The 22,274-nt window shown below is 51.2% G+C and overlaps 10 protein-coding genes and 1 non-coding gene across 11 annotated transcripts; 4 read left to right on the top strand and 7 right to left on the bottom strand.

Moving 5' to 3' along the window:
* Positions 1-296: 296 nt before the first annotated feature.
* On the bottom strand, positions 297-3,426 carry VC83_03184 (uncharacterized protein; the record flags this gene model as incomplete). The annotated part of the gene is made up of 4 exons (XM_024466832.1): positions 297-1,717; positions 1,766-2,088; positions 2,176-2,606; positions 2,697-3,426. The coding sequence occupies 4 exons, from the start codon at positions 3,424-3,426 to the stop codon at positions 817-819; spliced, it is 2,385 nt and encodes a 794-aa protein (XP_024325420.1). The 3' UTR covers positions 297-816.
* Positions 3,427-3,497: 71 nt separating this feature from the next.
* Positions 3,498-4,194, bottom strand: VC83_03183 (uncharacterized protein; the record flags this gene model as incomplete). Its single annotated transcript, XM_024466831.1, has 1 exon — positions 3,498-4,194. Exon 1 carries the CDS (start codon positions 3,987-3,989, stop codon positions 3,498-3,500), a length of 492 nt encoding a protein of 163 aa, XP_024325392.1. The 5' UTR covers positions 3,990-4,194.
* Positions 4,195-5,609: 1,415 nt separating this feature from the next.
* Positions 5,610-5,699, top strand: VC83_03182 (the record flags this gene model as incomplete). Its single annotated transcript has 1 exon — positions 5,610-5,699. It is a non-coding gene; the product is annotated as a tRNA-Thr (tRNA).
* An 878-nt stretch (positions 5,700-6,577) lies between these two features.
* On the bottom strand, positions 6,578-7,864 carry RPL5 (ribosomal protein L5). Its single transcript, XM_024466830.1, has 2 exons — positions 7,620-7,864; positions 6,578-7,560 (listed from the first exon to the last, which is right to left on the bottom strand). The coding sequence occupies exon 2, from the start codon at positions 7,416-7,418 to the stop codon at positions 6,702-6,704; it is 717 nt and encodes a 238-aa protein (XP_024325422.1). The 5' UTR covers positions 7,419-7,560; positions 7,620-7,864; the 3' UTR covers positions 6,578-6,701.
* Positions 7,865-7,928: 64 nt separating this feature from the next.
* Positions 7,929-9,250, top strand: VC83_03180 (uncharacterized protein). The gene is made up of 2 exons (XM_024466829.1): positions 7,929-8,284; positions 8,449-9,250. The coding sequence occupies exons 1-2, from the start codon at positions 7,934-7,936 to the stop codon at positions 9,208-9,210; spliced, it is 1,113 nt and encodes a 370-aa protein (XP_024325419.1). The 5' UTR covers positions 7,929-7,933; the 3' UTR covers positions 9,211-9,250.
* A 1,393-nt stretch (positions 9,251-10,643) lies between these two features.
* VC83_03179 (uncharacterized protein) lies at positions 10,644-10,937 on the top strand (the record flags this gene model as incomplete). Its single annotated transcript, XM_024466828.1, has 2 exons — positions 10,644-10,697; positions 10,758-10,937. The coding sequence occupies 2 exons, from the start codon at positions 10,644-10,646 to the stop codon at positions 10,935-10,937; spliced, it is 234 nt and encodes a 77-aa protein (XP_024325512.1).
* Positions 10,938-11,507: 570 nt separating this feature from the next.
* TMA20_1 (translation machinery-associated protein 20) lies at positions 11,508-12,165 on the bottom strand. The gene is made up of 3 exons (XM_024466827.1): positions 12,090-12,165; positions 11,891-12,030; positions 11,508-11,790 (listed from the first exon to the last, which is right to left on the bottom strand). The coding sequence occupies exons 2-3, from the start codon at positions 11,965-11,967 to the stop codon at positions 11,553-11,555; spliced, it is 315 nt and encodes a 104-aa protein (XP_024325511.1). The 5' UTR covers positions 11,968-12,030; positions 12,090-12,165; the 3' UTR covers positions 11,508-11,552.
* Positions 12,166-12,364: 199 nt separating this feature from the next.
* On the bottom strand, positions 12,365-12,806 carry VC83_03177 (uncharacterized protein). The gene is made up of 3 exons (XM_024466826.1): positions 12,625-12,806; positions 12,488-12,570; positions 12,365-12,434 (listed from the first exon to the last, which is right to left on the bottom strand). The coding sequence occupies exons 1-3, from the start codon at positions 12,727-12,729 to the stop codon at positions 12,380-12,382; spliced, it is 243 nt and encodes an 80-aa protein (XP_024325516.1). The 5' UTR covers positions 12,730-12,806; the 3' UTR covers positions 12,365-12,379.
* Positions 12,807-14,635: 1,829 nt separating this feature from the next.
* On the top strand, positions 14,636-16,143 carry VC83_03176 (uncharacterized protein; the record flags this gene model as incomplete). The annotated part of the gene is made up of 2 exons (XM_024466825.1): positions 14,636-15,481; positions 15,789-16,143. The coding sequence occupies exons 1-2, from the start codon at positions 15,264-15,266 to the stop codon at positions 16,141-16,143; spliced, it is 573 nt and encodes a 190-aa protein (XP_024325515.1). The 5' UTR covers positions 14,636-15,263.
* Positions 16,144-17,087: 944 nt separating this feature from the next.
* On the bottom strand, positions 17,088-17,390 carry VC83_03175 (uncharacterized protein; the record flags this gene model as incomplete). The annotated part of the gene is made up of 1 exon (XM_024466824.1): positions 17,088-17,390. The coding sequence occupies one exon, from the start codon at positions 17,388-17,390 to the stop codon at positions 17,088-17,090; it is 303 nt and encodes a 100-aa protein (XP_024325514.1).
* A 315-nt stretch (positions 17,391-17,705) lies between these two features.
* On the bottom strand, positions 17,706-20,874 carry VC83_03174 (uncharacterized protein; the record flags this gene model as incomplete). Its single annotated transcript, XM_024466823.1, has 2 exons — positions 17,706-20,617; positions 20,685-20,874. The coding sequence occupies 2 exons, from the start codon at positions 20,872-20,874 to the stop codon at positions 17,706-17,708; spliced, it is 3,102 nt and encodes a 1,033-aa protein (XP_024325513.1).
* Between the last annotated feature and the right edge of the window lie 1,400 nt (positions 20,875-22,274).

The raw sequence follows: 22,274 nt of genomic DNA, 5'->3' as shown, positions 1-22,274 counted from the left end.
TCCTGCTTACAAAGGAAATCAAGGACAACTACAATCATTGCTTCCTATTTATATTTTTGCAGATGCCTACTCGGCGGAGATCGTCTAATCCTTCCAAACACCTCAGTGTCGAACAAGGCACACTGTGCTAGGCAGCGGAAAAAACTAATGGCCTGGCCTCATTGCCACGACGAATGGCGGCGAACATGAAGTGGTCCCGCCATACACTCATGACAACACCATTATACGCTTCATCTCTCACCTTTCGCTCCTCTCACACCGTCACATCTCTCACACAAGCAATCAAAAACCAAAAAATTCCATCCTCATCAGCATTCAGATTGGAAACTACCTAACTGTGAGTGCAACACACCCACCACCCATCTAACACACATATCTAGCTAAAAAAGCGACTCAAAGGAAAACAACAGATTTAAAAATCGAAAAAGACGCAAATATAGCAAAGAAACACGTCTTCCTATAGGAGGAAAAGAAGCATTCCCCATCATCTCCGCTCCATCCATCCCGCTCAGCGAAAAATATAGAAAATGTGGTATCAATTCTCTCTCTCATTTCGTTCCCTTCCTAGTGTTCCCCCCACCGTTTCCAATTTTTCCCCACCGCCGATTTGAATGCATAGTTCCCGCCCGCTCTTTACCCACAAGTTCACTAACTGACTGACTGGCTGGCTGACAGTTTGTTCTTTGTTCCTCGGTGTTTCATCATCATCAATAACAACAAACAGCACGAGGAACCACAAACTCATCCACCACCTCATCCACAGAAGAAAACAAAACAGAAAAGAAACGTCAACCTCAAATCAACTACACCACACATCTACAACTTCCCCAACCTCCCCGCCGCAGGAGCAGGATCATACACCTGCGCCTTAATCCACGCCGTCAGCGCCACATCCCCCCACTCCTCCCACTCCAACCACGTCTCCTCCGGCAACTCACTCACGCCATCACGACGCGCACACTTCATCACCTCCCTCGCCACGATCGCCGACGCGTCGCGCACGCGGCTGATATGCGGGTAGATGAGTCCCTTTGCGATCTCCTCGCTGTTGAGGCAGCCCGAGAGCGCAGCGGCGGAGGTATACACCATGTCGTCGGTAACACGCGAGACCTTACCCAGGATGGCGCCGAGGCCGAGGCCGGGGAAGATGTACACGTTGTTACCCTGGTTCGGGTAGTGGATGGTGGTGATGTCTCCGATCTTGGTCTCGAATGCCGAGAATGGCGACCCGGAGGCGAACAAAACGGTGCCGTCGGTCCAGGTGACGGCCTGCTCGAAGGTGCACTCAGCCTTCGTGAGCGGGTTGGAGAGGGGGAAGAGGATCGGGCGGCGGCCGGCGCCGGAGGCGTCGACGGAGGCCTTGAGGGCGCGGACGACGGACTGGGTGAAGACGCCGTAGGTGGCGGTGAGGCCGACGAGGGCGGTGGGCTTGACGTACTCGATGACCTCCTCGAGGGTCTTGAACTGGTGACCCGCGTTGTCGTGGCGGGCGAAGAACTTCTTGTGCTCGGCGAGGCGGTCGCCGCGGTCCTTGGTCACGAGGCCCTTGGTGTCGACGAGATAGAACTTCTCTTTGGCTTCGGCGTCGGTGAGGCCGCGGCGGGTGTAGTACTCTAGGAGCTGCTTGGCGACTCCGACGCCGGCGCTGCCGGCGCCCATGAAGACGAGCTTCTGGTCCTTGATGGGGACGTTGGAGAGGTTGACGGCGCCGATGTAGCTGGGAGGTTGTTAGCATGTGATGGATCGACGAGGAGGGAATGCATACCCAGCAAGGATGACGGCTCCGGTACCCTGGATGTCATCGTTGAAGACCTTCTTGTGCTTATACCTCTCAAGGTAGGCAAAGGCCTTCTCGGTCTCGAAGTCCTCGAACTGGACGACCATGTCCGGGTACACATCGGTCACGGCCTCCATGAACTCATCCATGAACTCACGTGCCTCGTTGACGGACACGCGTTTCTGGCGGAGGCCAAGGTATAGCGGGTCCTTGAGGTTCTGCTCGTTGTTGGTGCCATAGTCGAGGACGATTGGGAGAGTCTTCTCGGGGTGGATACCGGCCGCAGCAGTGTACAACGCGAGCTTTCCGATCTGAGACTTGGCTTAGCACGAGGCGTCAAGAGAGTGGGGTGGGGATTAATTAAGTGAGGGGAAGATGGGGTCGAGGGGGGGAAATACCGGAATGCCAACGCCGTTTACGCCGAGGTCGCCAAGACCGAGGATGCGGGAACCATCAGTCACCACGCAAATCGACGGATTGGGATACGGCCAATTCTTGAGGATTGTGCGGATGGAATTCCTCTGCTTGATGGAAATGTATAGGGCCTCGGGTCTCGTGTACAGAGTCGAGTATTGGAGGCACACGTCGCCGATCGTGGGTGTGTAGACGAGGGGCATGAGCTGCTCAACGTTGTCGATGAGAACGCGGTAGAAGAGGTCGATGTTACTCGACTTGAGGGTCGACAGGTATAGGTATTTGTCGATGGGTGTTGATCTCGAGTTGATCATCTTCATGGCACGCATCACCTGGGTGTCCATGTTCTCCATGACGTGGGGGATGAGACCGGTGAGGTTCTTTGTCACACGCTCTTCGGGAGTAAACGACGTGCCTATGGAAGCAGAGTCAATTGCTGTCATACGAGCATACCAGGGGGTTTCGGGGTATTCTGGGGTGATCTAGGGATTTTTGGGGGACCTACTCTTGTTCCACGCCGGCTCGCGGAGGACCTGGTATCCCTTCGCCATATCTTTGGGAGTATATTCTGTGGTGGCGGTTTGGGTGACGGGAGCCGGATATGCCTTTGTTGAATAGCCAGCAAGGTGATCTAAAGATGCCAGCTTCATTTGTGCGTCGATGGCAGCGGTGTCGACGAAGGAGAGGGGGCTGGAGGAGTGTCTCTCGGAAAGTGAGACTCGTTTCCTGGATGCGAGGAGGGATGCAGCGCTCGAGACGGAGGAGGGTGGTGATATAGAGCGGGTTGAAGAAGTCGGCGTTGGAACAGCCGAGGAGTGAGGGCTATGGGGGAGAGAAGATGGCGGAGGAGAGGCCATTGAAGAGCGGGAAGAATGTGAGTAATGGTGTGAGCGCGAGGGAGAGCAAGAGTGAGAATTAGTGTGGTGAGTGGAGGCGGTTGATGATGGTGATGACATGTAGGCGTGTGGGTAGCGGGAGGAGTAGTGGTGGTGGTAGTGGTTATAGTGTTTGTAATGGTGGTAGCGGCAGTGGATGTGAGAAGTTGTGACTGGAGCAACTTGAGTGGCTCGAGTAGTGGTGGTGACTTGCGGGTGCGGGTGCGGATGCGGAGGAGAGAGGCGAGATAGTTTGGGTCTGGTCAATGAGCTTGGAAGAGCAAGAACGGCGGACCGAGGCGGGCTGCATATAACAGGATTGGGCGAGGCTCGGGATATCACGGAGAGGGAGGAAATCATATTCTGGCGCCCAACGCACAGGCAGGGGGAGAGGGGGGAGGAAGGGCGCAACAAAGCTTGACAAATCGGGGTCAATCTGGGGCAATTGGGGTCAGAGCCGAGAGGTGACAAGACCAAGACGAGACGGAGGAGAGCGGTAGTGGAACGGGCGTCTGTGGTTTGTTCTTTGGGGATTGTATGGGCTGTGATGGTTGTGATGGTTGTGATGCTGTGATGGCTGGCCTGTGATGGCTGTGATGGTTGTGATGGCTGTGATGGCTGGCCTGTGATGCCTGTGATGCCTGTGATGCCTGTGATGCCTGTGATGCCTGTGATGCCGGTGATGCCGGTGATGCCGGTGATGCCTGCGATGCCTGCGATGCCTGCGATGCCTGCGATGCCCTGTGGTCTATGGCCGTGAGAGGCCAGACAGATGCTTGTTCGGGTCGGGTCGGGGCGCTGGAAATCTGTTTGATGCCCAGTTTGGGATTCAGCGGTTCCAGAGTGCCCCGTAGGGGAATAGTGAGAGTGTTGGGAGGAGTAGTGAGGCTTAGTGAGTGAGGGATGTCACGGTTGCAAGACATATATTAGTCAAGGAATAGTAAGAGAAGAAGAAAATATCTCAGAGGCAAGCAATGGCAACTTACATACATGGCACCGGCACGGCGTAGGGAGTCACAGAGAGAACAGTCACAATAGATGCCCGCCTTCTCAACAGTGAGCTTCATCGGTGAGCTTCATCGGTGAAGAAGGTGAAGAAGGTGAAGAAGAGTCATATTGTCCCCATCCCCATAATCCAATGCCCATAATCCAATGCCGCGATCGGGGAAGTCGTTGCTGTCGGAGTGTCGGAGTACTGTACAATACTACATCGTATGGCAAGGTACCTCCTACCTGCACTGCAGCCTTTCCCCAACTATTTTTTTATTTTTGTAGTGTACGTTGTTGCATGTGCATGACCAAAGTACCTGTCCAGACGGTACCTGTCCAACGGTACCTGTGCTGTGTCCAGACAGTACCTGTCCAGACGGTACCTGTCCAGACAGTCCTGTGTCCAGACGGTACCTGTCCAGACAGTCCTGTGTCCAGACGGTACCTGTCCAGACAGTCCTGTGTCCAGACGGTACCTGTCCAGACAGTCCTGTGTCCAGACAGCCCTGTGTCCAGACAAGTACCTGTCCAGACGGTACCTGTCCAGACGGTACCTGTCCAGACGGTACCTGTCCAGACGGTACCTGTCCAGACGGTACCTGTGTCCAAGGGAGTTAGTTAGTGGGTAGGCAGTACTAACTCACCCCAGTCTACTCTCCCTGTATCCTTGTTCTTTCCTCCTCATCCCCCCTTGTCCTCATCTGGGGATCCCCAGGTGCTGAAACGCCTCGCTCCGGCACCTCAATCCCCCCAACCAGACGTCCGACGTGACATGTCCGACGCCGAAGCCCGACTTCTCCCGGCCCCCGCAACGCAACCGCCGTACTCGCCGCCACTCGCTCACTACCAAGCCCTATGTACTCGGTACAGTGTTCTGGACGCGTCGGTTTGGTAATTGCCAATCCCCCCGACTGTGACTGGTACGGGTCGGTTGGTAATTGCCAATCCCCCCGACTCCGACTGTGACTGAGCGACTACTCGCCTCGGCGGGGTTTCGTGGCATGTACGCGCGCTCGACGCCGTTGGCGCTGGCGGGCTCGTCTCGAGAGATACAATGTGCTGCCCCTATCCGTGCCAGAAAGAGCGCAGATCCGACACTCAGAAAACCACTCAGTCCCCGTCCCGGTATCGCCCACTTTATCGCCCACTTTACATTCCCACTTTACATTCCCATCCATCCCCCGCTGCCCGTGCTTCTGCAGATATCCAGAGATGTTTACCCCTCGGTACTTTCCCCTCAATGACGTGCACAATACAGTGCGTATGCGGGGAGGTATCGGGATCGGGGAAAATCGGATCGGGGAGGTGTCATGCATGTAGCTATCCGCTGGCTTCTGGTCTTGCCAAGGTTAAAACGCGTTGTCGGGGAAAGACGCATCGACTCGTAGCTGTACGCGGTTGCACGTGTCAACGCCCATCCCATTCACTGCCTTTGGGGGACAAGTGCGGATTGATAGAAAGTCGAAATGAAGGATGGGAGAAGGGAGGGATCGAGCAACCCACCAACGTGCGTCTGATAAGCCCATCTAGCGCACATGCTATCACTTCAAGTAGCCCGTTTGGCTTAGTGGTACAGCGTCTCACTCGTAAACCGAATGTGTCCGATATGAGAAGATCCTCGGTTCGATTCCGAGAATGGGCATCTCTTTTTTTGTCTTGTTTTTTTTTGTCGTTTTTGTTCTTCGATATGGGGGATGAAAATTGAGATATGGAGGGATAGAGAGTGAGTGCTAATGGACATTGGTTTGGATGGGGAGGTTGCGATGCTTGGGGTTTGGGAAGGTGGGATTGTCTCGTTTGGGGGGGCGGCGCACGTGACGAGCTATGTTTTTCTCACTTCACGTCGTCAACACTCAATTCAATCTATTTCCAATATCGACAGGCTAGGCAAAGTATTCATCAAAGTGATGAATGAGAGTAGCAAAAGTAGCGACTGTAAACATTAATATCAAAAAATCCAACGAATTCTAACAGAGACGAATTGAAATTCAACCCTCTATTCATTGCTCGCGAAGGAAGAGCACGGTGTGGTTGGAAGTAAGCCACACCTCCGCATTTCCCAACACCTCAACTGATCCGGAGCAGCCAATATTTCGAGAGAGCGAAGGAGTTTTCGCCGGGTCTCACAAAAGGAAGGAATGAGAAAGGTCAGGGGGAAGACTGCCGGTGGGAAGGACGGCGACTGATAAGAATATAGCGCTGACAAGAACGCCGCGGCAGCAGTGGCCGGTGGAGGCTTCGGGCTATGCAGGCTGACCTGTATCCTCCGGGCTATGTTCTCTCCAGTCATTTCGTGCTCGTGATTTTCAGTCGCCACGAGGTGTATTTGACTGTCTAGCTCGGCAATTTGATAACAACCACCCCCACCACGGTCCGGTTGGGAAGGGAATGGACTGGGCCATATATATGCAACAGGCTGTTCTGCGCCGAGGCATCTGTAAAACTGGGCAGCGCCAGATTTATAATGTGGGCTCACAGAATATACAGATCACATGGCACAGACAAGGGAAGTTTCATATTTCATAGTTCATAATCGTTTGGAAAGCAAAATGCTCAAGAACGCCTCATTGTTGTTGGTATACCTATGAAGCACTAAAGAGAAAAAAAAACAGAGCACAGAAGTCTCAAGACACCGGTACAGAAATTTACTCTCTGAGCTCGGCGATCTTGGCCTTGACGCGCTCGATCTTCTCCTCCTTTGTGAGCTTGCGGCCCTTGTACTTGAGGGACTCCTTCTTGTACTCGTCCTTGTCCTTCTTCTCGGCGGCACCCTCAACCTTCTTGAATGGGTCCTCACGGATCTGCTTGTGGATGTCCTGGTAAAGCTCCTCAAGTCCATCGGCCTCTATCTCATCATCGATATAACCCTGGAACTGGGACTTGTAGCGCTCCTCATCGTCATCGGCGAGGGTCTCCATGTACTCAGCGACGTGGCCAGCGAAGATGTACTTGCGGAGGGTCTCGGCGTCGAGCTCCTTGGACTCCATGTCGTAACCAGGGAAGCGGTTCTCGGAGTGGGGCACGAGGATGCCACCATCGGATGCACCCTTCATGGCACCAAAGATGCGGGCACCGGTGGAGGTGCGGGCAAGACCAACATCGAGGAAGGCCTTGAATGGGCGGCGGGCGTCCTCATCCCCAGCGGCCTCGGTGAGGGTGAACTCTCCGTCAGCCTCCTCAACACCCTGGAAGTCGGCGTCCATGCCGAGCTTCTTAAGGACACGGCGGGCGATCAGGAGACCAGTGCAGTAAGCGGCAGCCCAGTTGGTGAGACCGTGCTCAAGACCGTAGGCCCTCAGCTCGTGCGAGTAGGCGGCGCAGAAGACCTTGTCTCCGGAGATCTCGGAGGTGACGATCTGCATCACGATGTCGCGGTTGGTGAAGCGAACCACAAGGCGGTATTTGGGCGCATTGTACTTGTTCTTGGCCTGGGTGATGAGGCGCTTGCGAGCGTAGTAATCGGTCTTTCCGGAACGACGGCGCTTGTACTTAGTCTGGAAGCGACTATTTTGGAGGTCAGCAATGCGATTGTTTCAAAATTTGAGGGAGGAGATGATTCTTACCTGTAGTACGCGGAGTTCTTAACCAGCTTGGTGAAAGGCTGTGAAGAAAACCAGAGTCAGCAATTTGCGCTTCAGATCTCATCCGAAGCATCTTGCATGGACCCATTCAACGCAGATCCTCAAGATCCACGGAATTCTCGTTCAAGCATGCTATGCTGAACGGTGTTGATGAACTTACCATCTTGATAGATTGGCCGCACAATTACTGGAATGTTGTGTCGAAAAGGCGTTGTCAAGAGAAGGAGACACTCTGATCGTGGGGTGAGGTCTCTAAGTTGTGCGCGAACTTTTCGCTTATTTAGGGTGGGTATTCAATGCGTCTCGAGTTTTTATTTTTGGTCGGCGACGATAACGGCCTTATATCTGGGGCTGCAACAAAAATCCAACTACCAAAATGTTCTATGCGCCCAATGGTACCGGGTACAGTAAAACCGGGGAAAAGGTTCGGCCATCATGCCGAACCTCGGCATCGGATTGTTCCTCCATTGGCGACCTTGCTGGCTAAGGTTTTGGAGAATCGTCGCGATGCCCACTTCCAAAAAGACATCTTAACTATGTCAGAAGAAGCACATCATTTAGTAGAGCTTGCTCTAGGCACTGTGGAAGCACTCATGGCTCCGAAGAAACAGCCAAAAGTTATCTTGTTCGACATCGGAGGCGTCTGTGTAAGTCCCGCATTCCAAGTCCCAGTCTCTCAGGCATAGGATCCCTGAATGCCCAACTGGCGTATATACTGGAAGAGAGATATAGCCCAGTGATCGTCATTTCTCCTCAGCTCTAAGGCGGATCCTGAGCATGTTTTATCACCGAAGAAAACTAACCTTCCCAGGTCGTTTCTCCGTTCCAGGAAATCTTAAACTATGAATTAAGGAACGGCATCCCCCCAGGATGGGTAAACCACTCGCTCTCAAAGACCGCTCCTAACGGAGCATGGCACAAGCTGGAACGTGGAGAAATCAAATGCGATGAGGACTTCTTCGCAGGCTTCAACCATGACTTACGTGACCCCCTCCGCTGGAAGTCCTTCTACACGCAGGCCATGCAGAAGCAAGGCGTCACAGTCACCGCCATCCCGCCATTGCCTCAGGTCGATGGAGAGTGGATGTTCTGGGAGATGATGCGCATCTCCAGGGCACCGGACCCATGGATGTGGCCAGCATTGCAGAAGCTCAAGGCCAGCGGCAAATACATCATTGCTGCCCTGAGCAACACCATGATCTTCCCTGAGGGGCACGAGTTTAACGACGCGAATGAGGTCCGTGACATCTTTGATATATTTATCTCCTCTGCACACGTCGGACTGCGCAAGCCGGACCCAGCTATCTATAATATGGCACTTAGTGTCGTCAACGAGTATGCCCAGAAGAACGCCTCAACGCAGGGCAAGATCAAGGCAGAAGACATTGTGTTTTTGGATGACATTGGAGAGAACCTCAAGGCGGCGAAGAAGGTCGGGTTTGGGACCATCAAGGTGCAGCTGGGGCAGGCGTATGATGCTGTTGCTGAGCTGGAGAAGTTGACTGGACTTGACCTGGCAGGAGACCACCCGAAGGTATCGAGTGCACCGAAGATGTCAAAGGCAAAGTTGTAGATAAAATACCCATTTATAAACAATCCAGAACACTTACCTAGCTCTTGCCACGTTGTAAATATTGTGAATGATCGTCTCTTCCTTAGTAGCCGCGCCTTTCCCGTAGGTTGCACCTGCCTTGTTAAAATATTGTAAAACGGTCGCTCCTCCCTCAATTTCCATGCCTTCGACATCAGCAGCACCTACCATGTTGAAATATTGTAAGCTCTTCATTCCTCCCTCAACAGTCATGCCTCCTCCATCAGTAGCACCTGCCAGGTTAAATATTGAAAGCAGATCGTTCCTTCCTCAGTAACCACGTCTTCACCGTGGGTTGCACCTGCCATGTTGAAATGTAGTGAGTCTCTGTTTCTTCCTGGATAAAGAAACAGGAGCTTGGTCACCGAAGCAGATTCTCCATGGAAACCACACAGAATAGCAAGAAAATAGGCTGGGAAAGTAGCTGTAGACAAATTCACTCCGTAAAATTCACTCTCTGCTAGCCCGTACCATGCCGTTGTAATCCTTAGAGGTTAACAAAGGTTTAATAGGTTGCTCGGCTTTTGAAAGCAGGCCATGGATCACAAAGCTCTACAGATTCTTAGCTAGTATATATACACCGCTTTCAAATCCTTTAAAGAACTTTCTAGCAAATAATCCAGAATTGTATAACAATAAGCCGAAGATTCGGCTGATCGGCAGTTGTTTCGGCCATTAGATTATTTCCTAGGCCTTATTCAAAGTAGGAATCTCCTCGGAAACCCTCGTTTTCGAACGAAACCCTCGCTTTCGCTCTATTACCTTCGGCTTCTAACATCCGCAGGCATCCGAGGAGGATTTTCCCCTCCCGATAGAGCAGGCCGTTGTCTCTAGAAACAAGAAAGGCTAGGAGCTTGGTGTCCATCCAATCAAGCTCTCAGCCGCATTTATGGCACGTTTTGGGCCAGTCATATCGAATCCCACCTCGCACTCGGAAATGAGACTTCGGTTAATTCACTAAGACCAAGTTGACCCGACTCTATTCCTGCTGGGTTTGTCAATGTTGGCAGCAGTGATCTCTACGAGACACAGGGTGTTTACAAGAGAGGGCGCGTGTTCACGCTACAGGGCCATCCTGAGTTTGATACGGAGATCATGGTTGAATTTGGAAAGCCGATATTAGGCAAAAATACCATGGATGAGGTCAAGGGTGGCCCTGATGATTATCTATCTGCGGCTCACGCGATTTTGGAGTTTCTCCGTGAGGAAGCGCTTGAAGAGGAGTGATAATCTGTGCCCCTATTCTGCCTGCCATAAAGCGTGTGGGATTCGCAGCTGTTTTCTCTTACGATCCCCGGTCACACGCAAAAGCCTCCAACACAATGGTCACGAAAAAAGGGCCGGCCCCCCTAAGGTATAGGGGGCGTACGCTAGCGGGTTCTAGGTGTGGAGGCGTACGGGCCGTGACAACGAGTATGGAATTCTTAATGGAAGTCGCGGAGGCAAGGAATAAGATTCGGTTGCTAGCTGTAGGACAGAGGAGTGGGGTGTTAGGCGGCCGAATGTTTGTATTGACGGGCGTGCCGTAGGGTGTTAAGGAAGCATGGGAGAAGGATGACGGCGAGGACGAGGAGGCGAATGAGGCCGAAGATGTGAAGATGGAGGATGGGGGAGAGGATGAGGATGAGGAGGTGTTTTGCGAGGATGTGGAGGGTGGCACGTTTGATGATGTCTTTGGTTCTACGGAGGATCAGGAGATGGGTGCATAGATTGGGAGGTGGTGGCGTTTGGGCATTCATGGAGTTACAGGGCGTAGCGGCGAATACCAAAGACGGGCAGAACTAATGCTTGCATTTAACTAAATAGAACTAGCTCTCCAGCTCATTAAAAGGCTACAATAGCAATTAAGCGCCGTATTATTAATTATGGAGACTCCTAATTGTTAGGCATGCGACAGGATTTATTTACTATCCCCTGTTTTTCAGCGTCTTCGTCTATAAACCATGGATAACACAACAAGTACATCAAGCATTTAATGGTCTAACCTCAAGACGGTGCATCTGCTAATGACAGCGCAAATAGTAATGGCACATCTCATTTCCCAATCATAGATCCTGCTCATTTACAAGCACCACCTCTACCCGATTCTTCTATCCCCTTCAATCCTCCCCCTCCCCAACCAACACAAACAACTTACTTAGTATTCAACCTCCACAACCCATCCCCTAGGAAATGCGCCTCTTCCACCACCGGGCCCTTCCCTACCTCCTCCACCTCCTTCGTCCCCACTGTCAATAATTTCACGGCACACGCCTCCTCCTTCCCCTCCGCTGCCACCACCGGCACACCCTTCTCTAGATGCTCTCCTGCCGGCGCACCCTTCTCTAGATGCTCTCCTGCCGCACCCCACTCTTCTCCATCATCTCCTGGCAGCTTGTGATCCCCGGAGCCATCAGTGTTACGCTGGACAGCACGCAGCGGATTGCGCCGCGGTCGATACGTATGCGCGGGGAGGCTTGGGGAAAGCGGTGCACGAGCTTGAGGTTAGGGAGGAGCGGGTCGCTCATGTGTTGGAAGAAGACGGGTTCGCCGTTAATGAGGTAGAGGGTTACTCTCTCTAGGCTGTGGGTTGTCAGTGTCAGGTTTTCTGCGTGAATGGGTCGATGTCGCGACGGGTGATGAGGTCGAGGTCGAGACGGAGATGGTAGTAGGTGGTACTAACATCTTCATAGCATCCAACTGCTCCTTCTTCGGCACCACCTCATCGATATACGGCGTAGAAGTGGGTAGGTTGTGCATAGTTGCGTCCTAAGCGCGCGCTAAATAGACGACTTGACCTTCGGCTTGGAGCCTGGTGAGATGCTTTCGAGATGTTAGCTGATCTGCCTCACTGGATGCTGCGGGCCTGTTTCATGACATACTCTTTCTTAAACATCGTGGTGGCTGGTTTAGGGTTGTTGTGACGTCGCGTGGGTTGGTGAGGGATGTGTTGTGTTGTGCTGGTTTGACCCCGCGATAGTTGCCCCTCGTTTAGCGTGGTTGGTACGTAGAAGCCGTGGCTTTTGGTGGGGCGGCGGATGGAGTGGGATGTGGATGTGGGATGGCAATTTCATGGATGATAAGTTAAGTTACACATATACAGGAGTCGAACATAGGACAAGACTTGATAATCTTTTATGTTTTATTTTATTCAGTTTCCCGGATATTCCATCTATCCCTGGTTAACCTCGCGCACCGTCCCGTCCTTCGCAAGGTGGACATTCAGCCTATTTCTCTCCAGTCAGCCTTCGTCATAGAGCAGCGAGCTGGCCGTGCTCACCTGTTCTCCTGAAAGTCCGCGGTTGCCGACTGGCCCTCAGGGATGATCCGTGTGTTCTCGGGCAGGTCGGCCATTGCGAAAGTCTACGTGGTAAGTCAGTGATGGATTCTCCTCCAGCACAGGTATCCTGCACTCACAGTCGCATTGTTTTCGTCTCCGATCGTCTTTCCCATCAGCCTGTTCGTCCAGTCTTGAGTCTGGGGCACCACATCCCCTGAGATTTGCGGGGCGACGAGAGGCATTCTGACTGCAGTAGTTGCGTGGAGGAGTTGAGTCTGAGGTGTTGGGATGCAGTGTAGAGTATTTCGATATCGGTAGATGCCTTTTACGAGAGAGGGGGGGTCATATGGGGATGGACAAGTATTTAAAGTCGAGAGCCTCTAAGAGGCGTAGAGCATGCGCAAGATGACGATACTGATGACGTCTGTATGTCCACACGGCTTGATTTCTCTCACCACAATCGGCCGCGATGATGCCGACCGACGGTACCGACCAATGAAGTGTCTCGGACGGGAGATACAAGTCTAGTTTATCAGAATTAATGAATGATGAACAGAGTCACACCGTGGAAGCTTAATCGTCGGATCCGCCTGGTCGCTTCGCTCCCAGTCGGAATACGCAAGTTGTCTTGTGGGAAGCAAGATGTCTTGCCTCGCTAAACCCACCACTTTAAATCAAAGCAAGTATTTATGTATAGCAGTGTTCCCCAAAATAGTATTAGTATTTGTGGTTTTCGAATAGTATTCGGCGATGAGCAGTATTCGGGCTAAAATTGGGGTATTCGGCGAGTATTTGCCAAAGACTTGAATACTATTCTTCACTACATCATACACCTGATTGCTGCGTTGTGGAATAGTCTAAGCTACAACCCTTTGGCTCTGTTTCCTAAGACAGTGTGTTGTCTTAGTAAAATCTTCCCCTCCCCTGGGTGGCTAGATTCTCACATCTGGTGCACCCACCATTTACATATGATTCTATGGGAAGGTGGCTGCGGAGGAAGCGGTTGAACGCGGGGAGGTGGCAGAAGGGGAGGTCTCTGGGGAGGGTGCTGAGCGAGGGGGGGTGACGATGGAGGATCTTACTTTGTTGTTTGAGAAGCTCACTGTCTGTGGGCACTCATCGGTGTTGGGGTGTTTCTAGATGGGGGAGCGGTATTGGGGAAGGGTATATGCGGAGTATTCGGTGTTTGGGGGAGGCGGGTGGGTAAAAGGGTATATGCGGAGGATTCGGCGAAGGGGCGGGGACGGAAGGGTATATGCGGAGGATTCGGTGTTTCGGAGGGGGGGATAGGAAAGGTATATGTGGACGATTAGGCGATGGGGGACATGACCGGTGCGTGTATTGGTGGTGATATCGGCGTGAGGACAGAGAGTTTATTCGGATTGAGGTGTTGGGCGAAAGAGTGATGTGGCTCCGGCTTTGTATTGTTTATTCGGCTTGGGATGTTTGGCGAAGTCTAGCTCCGGTTTGTGGAGGTTATACGGAAAGTTCAGGATATGAGCGGCAGCAGGGATGGCGTCTTTGGATTTGTACAAATATCAATATGAAAAATGAAGCTTCTCATTCTTTCTGCAGGCCGCAATCCTGATACGGATATAGATGAATAAAAAATACAGTGGCAATGACCAAATCAAATCCAATGAAAGATCACCCTTTCCCCATCCCCCAGATCCATTCTTCGTCCCACTAATTCTGCAACCATGGTCGTTCCAGATAATTTACGAATCTAAGTAAGTGCACGATCGATGACGGAAGATAACGCCACGAACACAATCCATTGCCAGAAATAAACGCCACCATATACATCCCGCGGTGCCGCCTTCCGTTCAACAGCGTGTGAACCAAGCGCGACACAATGGGTGCAACATAACAGAGAGAGGGATATATTCATCGAATTTTGAGGATTCTGTGATGCTGCCCGATGCTACTGTTATGGCCGAGGACTATATCTGCGCTGTGGAGGCACGTGGAATACAAAAAAACCACATACTCGATGCCCTACTATACAGACAAGTTAGTTTTGTTACGTGCGGGGAAGCTAACTCTTTCACCATGGAGGGGTGCGCAACCTTACCAAACTGCTGCCGGCTTAGCGGACAGCAGACGCGGAGGGGTTTAGCTTCCAGGAAAAAGAAGTGATGCGCGACTAATTCCTAACATATACGAGAGAAGAGTGCGAGTCTTTATTTACTCTTCTCGTCGTACGGATCAAGGGATACACCATCCAGCTCCCTTGATCCCAGTGGTGCGGAGATATGCTGATCGATTCCCATAGCTGAAGGCCCTCACATATTTAAGTGGGTTCCAAACTGTGGAGTCGCTGCCATCTTCAAACCTCCGCGGTGGGGAGAATGCAACCATGACCCTTTGACGGGCTCCGTGGTAACGCCGGCCATGACGAGTCGCCAAAAACGTGGATGGTGGCACTAATCCCCGTCAAGCGGGGTCTATCAATCCTACCCTCTCGCCATTCCCCCTATTGTGTTGGAGTACGGGGGAATAGCGTCCGAGCAGATCATCAGGTGAACTTCCATACCAGGCGCGTAGTGGCCGACTTGTTCAAAAAATCGGTCCTACTCGAGTTTACACCTGACGCGATCCCCACGTCTCCACATCTCCAGCTCTGCATTTTTCTCATATAACGCCAGCTTCCCCTCATCCTCGCGTGCCTCTGATTCTTTTGTTCCCCTACGCTTCCGAGACTCTTGAGGGGTTCGATTCCGCTGGGAGAGAACACAAATACGCTGAACTGCGTTCGTCCTTTGGATTCTGCAAAATGTATACCGTGGGAAACATATACGTGATTACGGCCGTCGCCGTTATTGGCGGCGGTCTGTTTGGTTTTGACATTGCTCCCATGTCTGCCATTATCTCTACTGAGCCATATCTGTGCTATTTCAAAGTAATCAACAGAAACTCTGATCTGCTTGTTGAGCCAGGAACCCTAACTCTGTATCTAGTCAAATCCAAGGAGACGATGTCAACAAGTGCTACGTAAGCCTGACGTGCAAGGTGGTATCACTGCTGCTATGCCTGGTGGCTCTTGGCTCGGTGCTCTGATTTCTGGTTACCCGTCTGATAAGCTTGGTCGCAAACGCTCGATTCCAGTTGGTGCACTCATCTGGTATGAGCCCACTACAAATCCTGCCATCTCGGCATAATTGCAAGCACAGGAGGCTAATAATCTGCAGGTGTATTGGGTTCTATTATTGTCTGTGCCTCGCAAAACATTGCTATGTTGGCGGTTGGCCGTATTATCAACTGTTTCTCTGGTGAGTAAATTGAACATTGCCATTATTAGCTCTAACTGGGCTTTCAACTTTGCGCTTGCTTACTTCGTGCCCCCGGAATTCGCGAACATCACGTGGAAGGTGTACATCCTGTCGGTTTTCTTTTGCACCGCCATGTTCATCCACGTCTTCTTCATGTTTCCCGGGACTGCCTCCAAGACTCTGGAGGAGGTCGATAACATCTTCGATGACTCTACCCCTGGCGCCCTGCGTCTTATCGGTACCCCCGCATGGAAGACTCATGTTAACAAGGATATCCACCACACTGAGAGTGGTAACGTTGACCCGGAGAAGCTTGCTACTCTGAATGCCTACCACGCCGAGGACAAGACTGCTGGTCTGCCTGATGAGGCTCCAAAGGTCTAAACGGTTTTCGTTGGCCTTGAATGGTGTAGGAGGGAGGTGCTTAAAAGAAGAGTAATAGGGGGTGTAGAAAAGGATGTTGAATACCCTAGAATGCCGTGAAATTGAGCAGTCGTAGCTCAAGAAGCTCATTTAATACTTAGGTATAGCTATGCGCGTTAATCCGCTTGCCTGTCATTTACAAAATGCAAATGTCATATATTTTTTGGAGCTTTGAATCTGTCTTGTACGTGAGATATCACACAAACCTCCCATATCGAATTCTTATGCAGCCCGATCTTGATATCCAAGCACCGGCTCCTCCCAACAGGGCGAGCGAGGCTGCGGATCATCATGCTTAAGGTAACCCTCCAATGGGATCTATTCATTATGCACATATGAATGCACCCCAGCTTACATCTCCCACCCAGATAGCACTTCACATAAATTACATCACCAACACGCCCGCTCGAGATACCACTCCCTCAATCCATTCCTCCATACTTGACCAGACTCTCTCCCCCACCCTTTCATGTCACCCACGTCCCTGCAATATGACCCCATCCAAGCCCCCTACGACTACATTCGCACCTCAACCATCGCTCTCATCGAGCATGACAATGTACGCACCACACTCACCCCCTTCATCCCCAACGCCCGTGTCCTTGAACTCGCCTGCGGCTCAGGATTCTATACCTACGACCTGCTCAAATGGGGCGCCCGTAGCGTCGTCGGCGTCGACATCTCGGCCGTGATGATGGATAAAGCGCGGAGCGTGGGGGAAGAGAGGGGCGTAGGTGAAAGGTGGCGTTTATCTAAGCTGATGCTCGGTTCCCAAGGCCTACGAGGGCGGGGAGTTTGACATCGTTTTTGGAGCTTGGTTGCTTAACTGTGCCTCCGATCGCGAGGGGTTGGTTCAGATGTTTCGGAATGTTGCGGTGAATCTGAGGGAGGGGGGGAGGTTTGTGTCAATTACTGTTCCGCCTTCCGAGAATCGGATTGATTCGCTCAATGCTGAAGCGGCAGCTCGACCCGAGGTGGAGGGATCGGGGTTTTTGATGTACAAGTATATCAAGGATGTTGATGATGGGATTTTCTTCGGGGTGCATGGTGAGACGCCTGTTGGAAGCTGTACTTTGAATGCTATCACCTGAGGAAGGAAGTGTATGAGATGGCGTCGAGGGAGGCTGGGTTGAAGGGCACGTTGGAGTGGGGGGTGATGGATGTTCTGGAGAGTTTCTTGACGGAGGACGCACCAGGAGGTGCAACATTGCGTGAGTTGGAGACTTATAAGAGTATTCCGGCGTATGGGGTACTGGTTATTACAAAGTAGGTCTTCAGAATCCGCGGTGTGGCTGCAGAGACATAAAAGCTTGTCATCTCTAGTTCCTCTTACAACGATGTGAATATGCCCTCGCCGAACTCGGTTCAAAATGGTGGTAGTGGAGTAAAATGAAATAAAATACTATAACGTATCATAGTGAGTAGAGGCCCTCCAGGGTCCCAAAGTCCAATAGCCCATTCATTTCCCTCGTTTCCATCGTATATCCATCATCGTGTTCAAGGCCCTTTGAATTCCAATTTCGTTAATTACTCGCGGCTCCCAAGCTGCCTTTCATCCCAATTATGACCTTCTTTTTGCCGTCTTCCTTGTCGCCTTCCTCAACTGCATTTTTGGTTGCATCCATGGCACTATCATCGACATCCAAGCTCGTCTCGCCATCCTCCCAAGTTCGAGGTCTGATAACTCGAATGCTAACTTCCAGCTCCAGAGGATCTTCCTCTTTGGCGTCTGTCTTACCCACTGTCTCCTGTGGGTTGTCTTTCGTGACTATTTCCGCCGTTTCTGCTTTCTCTTCTTTCGTCTCACCTGAAGCATCTTCAGCATTCTTTGTGGCCGATTCTGTGTTCTGAGCCGATCCTGTTGGCTCTTCAACCTTCTCCTCGTCTCCCTTCGCTTTATCTTCCAACTTTACAGCTGCCTCTTTATCTTTCTCGCTACTTTCCACCTTGGCTTCTTCGGAGCCTGCCGAACTTTTTACTTCTACTTCATCTTCCTTCTCCACTTCTTTAGCTTTAGCATAGACCCTCAATCCAACAACCGCAACCGCATTCCACGGATCCTTCTCAAACTCATCTTCGCTCTCATCATCCGCGGCTTTCTTATCTTTTTTCTCTTCCTTCGTCACGGGTGTTGGCAATTTCGCCTTCTCAATCTCTGCATCTATGGTCGAGTCGCTCACCGAGCTCACACAACTATCCGTGTCACTGTCATCCGAGTCGTAGATCGGAGCTTCACGTCTGTTGAGTTTATCACGAGATGCGGATCCAGCGGGTTTAAATAGAGAGACTCCGCGATCAGCATTCTTGCGAGTTGAGCGAGCGGATTGGGAACTATCCCCTGTGACGGTGGTTAACTGATCTAGAGCGGCTTCTGTAATGGCTTGATGGGCGCTACTGGACGCTGGTGTTTGGCTTTGTGTTGGAGCGGCGCCTTCGGTCCTTGGCCCTTCCTTATCCTTTACTGCTTTCGCCTCTGGCTTCTCTGAAGGCTTCTCGCCATCTGAATTCTCAGACGCTGCCTTCTCAGAGCCTGTTTTCTCAGTGTCTGCCATATCAGTATCAGCTTTCTCAGATTCTGGCTTTTCTGCGCCCGTCTCTGCCGCTGCTTCTTCTTCAGGCTTCGTCACCTCTCCTTCTAGCTTCTTCTTATCGGCTTCCTTCTTTTCTCTAGCCTCCGCTCTAGCTTTAGCTTTGTTCTGGCGAGCCCTCTCTCTCTTCGCCGTTTTAGCTTCGCTGCGCTTCTTCTTCTTCTTCTTTTCCGTCAGCTTATCCTTGAGTTCTTTGCGCTCCTTGGCTTTGGCCCTCGCCTCTGCCTTCTCCCGAGATTTTTTGTCTTCTTCAGACTCTTCCACATGACCCTTAGCATGTGCTAGATCGTAGGCAAGGCCAATGCGAAGGAGCTTGTCTCGTCGATCCTTGGCATTGTCACGGATAACAGTGTGGGCTGGCAGTGCGGTGAAGTCGCGCTTGGCAGTGATCTTGACAAGTACCAAATACTCACCAGCCTCGTCAAGATCAAGCTCAGCAGCAACGGACCGCTTCATGCAGTAGTTGGTGTGTGAGCGTATAATATAATCTTCTTCGCCAGCCTTGTGGATACGAAACGAGAGTTCAAAGGTGTACTGACCCTCGAGGCCTCTGAAATAGCGACCATCAAGCTGGTTTAGGACGACCACGACCGAAGCCGGTTTATTAATCGTAAAAGCGAATTTGGTGGAGTTATAGTCCACTGACCATGGAATCGTCAAACTCGTCCATTGATGCGTGACTTTCCAGTCATCTGTGAACAGCCTCGTCCGATCAAAAGTTTGATATTTCTTAAGAAAGTCGTCGTAGCTAATCCAGAACGCACCGTCGTCACCAAACCTGTGGTTCAACTTCATCATCCATTCCGGTGTCCATTCTTTGCTCCCATCAGACCAAGGCCCTGTCCACTCTCCTTTGCCCCAAGGGTTCTTGAGAAGTAGGAGGCGTTGGCCGTCCATTTCGACAGCTCGCATAATCGAATAAGCGTGGCCCTCGATGATACCTTTACGTTCCCCCCAGCCAGCAAAGAGGCATGAGGAGCAGCCGAATAGGAACTCTTCGTTCACCCTAAGAAGCTCATTCGTCCAAAATGAATTCTTGTCCAGGATATCTGTTGAAAATAGCTCCATTGTAACGCCGCCTGTTAGATCTTCAATACCTTCACCAGTATATCCCCCGTCAATAGTTGCAAAATCGCCATGTGCTTTCGCGTAGGCTTTCTCCAAAAGCGGCAGCCAGGTTTCGTTTGGGTCTTCACACTGTGCGAAGTATAGCGCTCCTGAGTTGGTCTGATACACCTTTTTATATTCATCCTCCGAGCTCACTCTCTCGCGATCCTCCCACAGCAGTCTCTCAAGAATGCTTTCGTCATAATCTGGTTTAGTCAAGTACAGCTTATCGTCGATTATCTCAGATCTCCACTCGGAGTCTCTGTAAAATACAAATCCATACACTCCAACGGCTTCATCTCGGGCTACACAAACTCTTTCTATCAACCCCTTCTTATTCGTCAATGTACATAGACCAGCCAATAACCAGCAGTCGCCATCTTGGCCCTGTCTGATATCTTTGGCTTCAGGACCATTGATGAAGAATTGGGGATTCTCAAAAATATCCCCTACTCTCTTCACACTTTTTGGCCTGAATATAGATTTCTCTCGATTCGGTGTCTTCAATGTTTCAAGGCAGTCACGCTTGCCCCATTTCAGGTCAAACTCGATATCGAAATGTGGATCTCTGTATTTTTGATTTGCCCGCCGACACTCCTTCACAATTTTGGCAACCTTGAGCTTGCATGTTCGAGCAGCCTCTTCGTAAGATGCCGAGGATGATAGGCTCGTTATGGTCCTCTTTGGAGCAGAGTCACCGACCTTCTTCGCGTACGAGTCTGTCGGTAGGATCGTGGTTGCTAAGAATATTGAAGTTAGTTCTGCATCAACAGCACATGCACGCGGCTTTCAATGTTTCTTACGTACCTTTTCCTGGCATTTTCGTATTGAATTTGGTCCAAAACTCATCAATAATTTCCTGCGGTGCTTGCTTTTTGGACTTTTTAGTCGTCGTTGTCGTCGAAGCTTTAGGTTTGACCGATTCCGACGAGTCCCCATGGCATCGGTTTATCATCGTTCGCACGTCCTCCACGTCTCGCCCTGAGAAGGTGGCCATGATTTGAGTTCCAATGTGACTGATGTGAAGGGATAGAAAAAGACCATAACAATAATTATAAGTTTGAAGGAAAGGAATGAGCAGATGTCACCCAAGCAGCTACAGTAGATATAGCCCTTGTAAACGACGAGATGAAGGTAGCAGGGCTAGCCATGTGATAATGAAGGAGAGACGGGGCTCATGAAACTTACGGATGGTGAGCAGCTCTGGTCCTGCGGCTATTCCAGTTCATTGGCCTGGTAATAAGCCAACATCCTGTCACCGAAACAATGAGGCGCCGGCCGCAGCCTACTGACCTTACGCTACCTCTATTGTGCGACTATTATTGGCCGCCTTGTGTATTACGATCCAATAAGTGTGCGACACGGTGTGCACTGGCCATAAGATCCCTCCCACAAGTGCCTTGCGGTTTCGGGGTCGCGGAACGGTGAGTATGTGCGTATCGTGTGTCGAGTCGAGACACCACTTTAGCTGTCGCGCCTCCACTTCATACAGCGCGTCGGCGATTAACAGACTAGTCGTAAATAACATCAAAGTCCGAGAATAGACACTGAACTGGAAGGAGGGCCGAATAACTGTTTCTGTAATTGCACAGCGAAGGTAAATGCCAAAGAAGGCTGAGAGGCTCCAGGTAGCTCTTCTGCCTGGGATGTAACACATGACGGGGCTCAACAGTTGTTTCCCAACCAACTCTGCATTTCAAGGCTGACGGCAGTTCGTATGTCGCAACCGTCTATCTATCAGCAGACAGCAAATGGGATACCTAACAAAAAATGCAAGGTGACTCAAGGTGGAATGCATGTTAGTGGACTCCACAAGTAGGATGGAAATGTAACGTCGAAGAAGGTAGGGAACTGTGAATTAGAGTCCGGTACAGGGACGACCCGAAACAATCTCAACAATGCTGCATATCTTCCAGCATCTCTAAGAATATAAACAAAGCGATGTGCACAACGTCGTAGCTCCCAACCTGGCATATGAGTGTCATTTTGCAATGGCAGAGAAGGTCTCGTAGAAGCACAAATTCAGTTGTTTTGGACCAGAAAAGGGGTTTAGAAGTATCCATGTCTCCTCACCCGTTCAGCTGGAGACATGGCCAACAAGAAGACCCTGCGTTAACCAATCAAAAGAAGTACTATGAGGTAGATCAGCCACTGAGTGAGCTGATACGATGAGGATGCAACTTAGGCTAGTGTCAGGTACCCAAGGCCGAATACAGGGCGTTATTTATTCTGGTGTACAACCACGAATGAAACTATTGGGGGCGACACATAACGCATTGCCGTCATGTTTCTGGTTGCATTGGGCGTTGCTGGACCGAGCAAAGAATTGAAGAATATGGAGCTGCCTCGACCAACCGTACAATGCGTAGTCCACCCGAGAAGCTAACATCGACGCCG

Source organism: Pseudogymnoascus destructans, assembly GCF_001641265.1.
Source record: "Pseudogymnoascus destructans isolate 20631-21 unplaced genomic scaffold scaffold_7, whole genome shotgun sequence".
Taxonomy (NCBI): domain Eukaryota; kingdom Fungi; phylum Ascomycota; class Leotiomycetes; order Thelebolales; family Thelebolaceae; genus Pseudogymnoascus; species Pseudogymnoascus destructans.
Note: the sequence above shows the minus strand (reverse complement) of the source record. Positions and strands in the feature narration are given on the sequence as shown.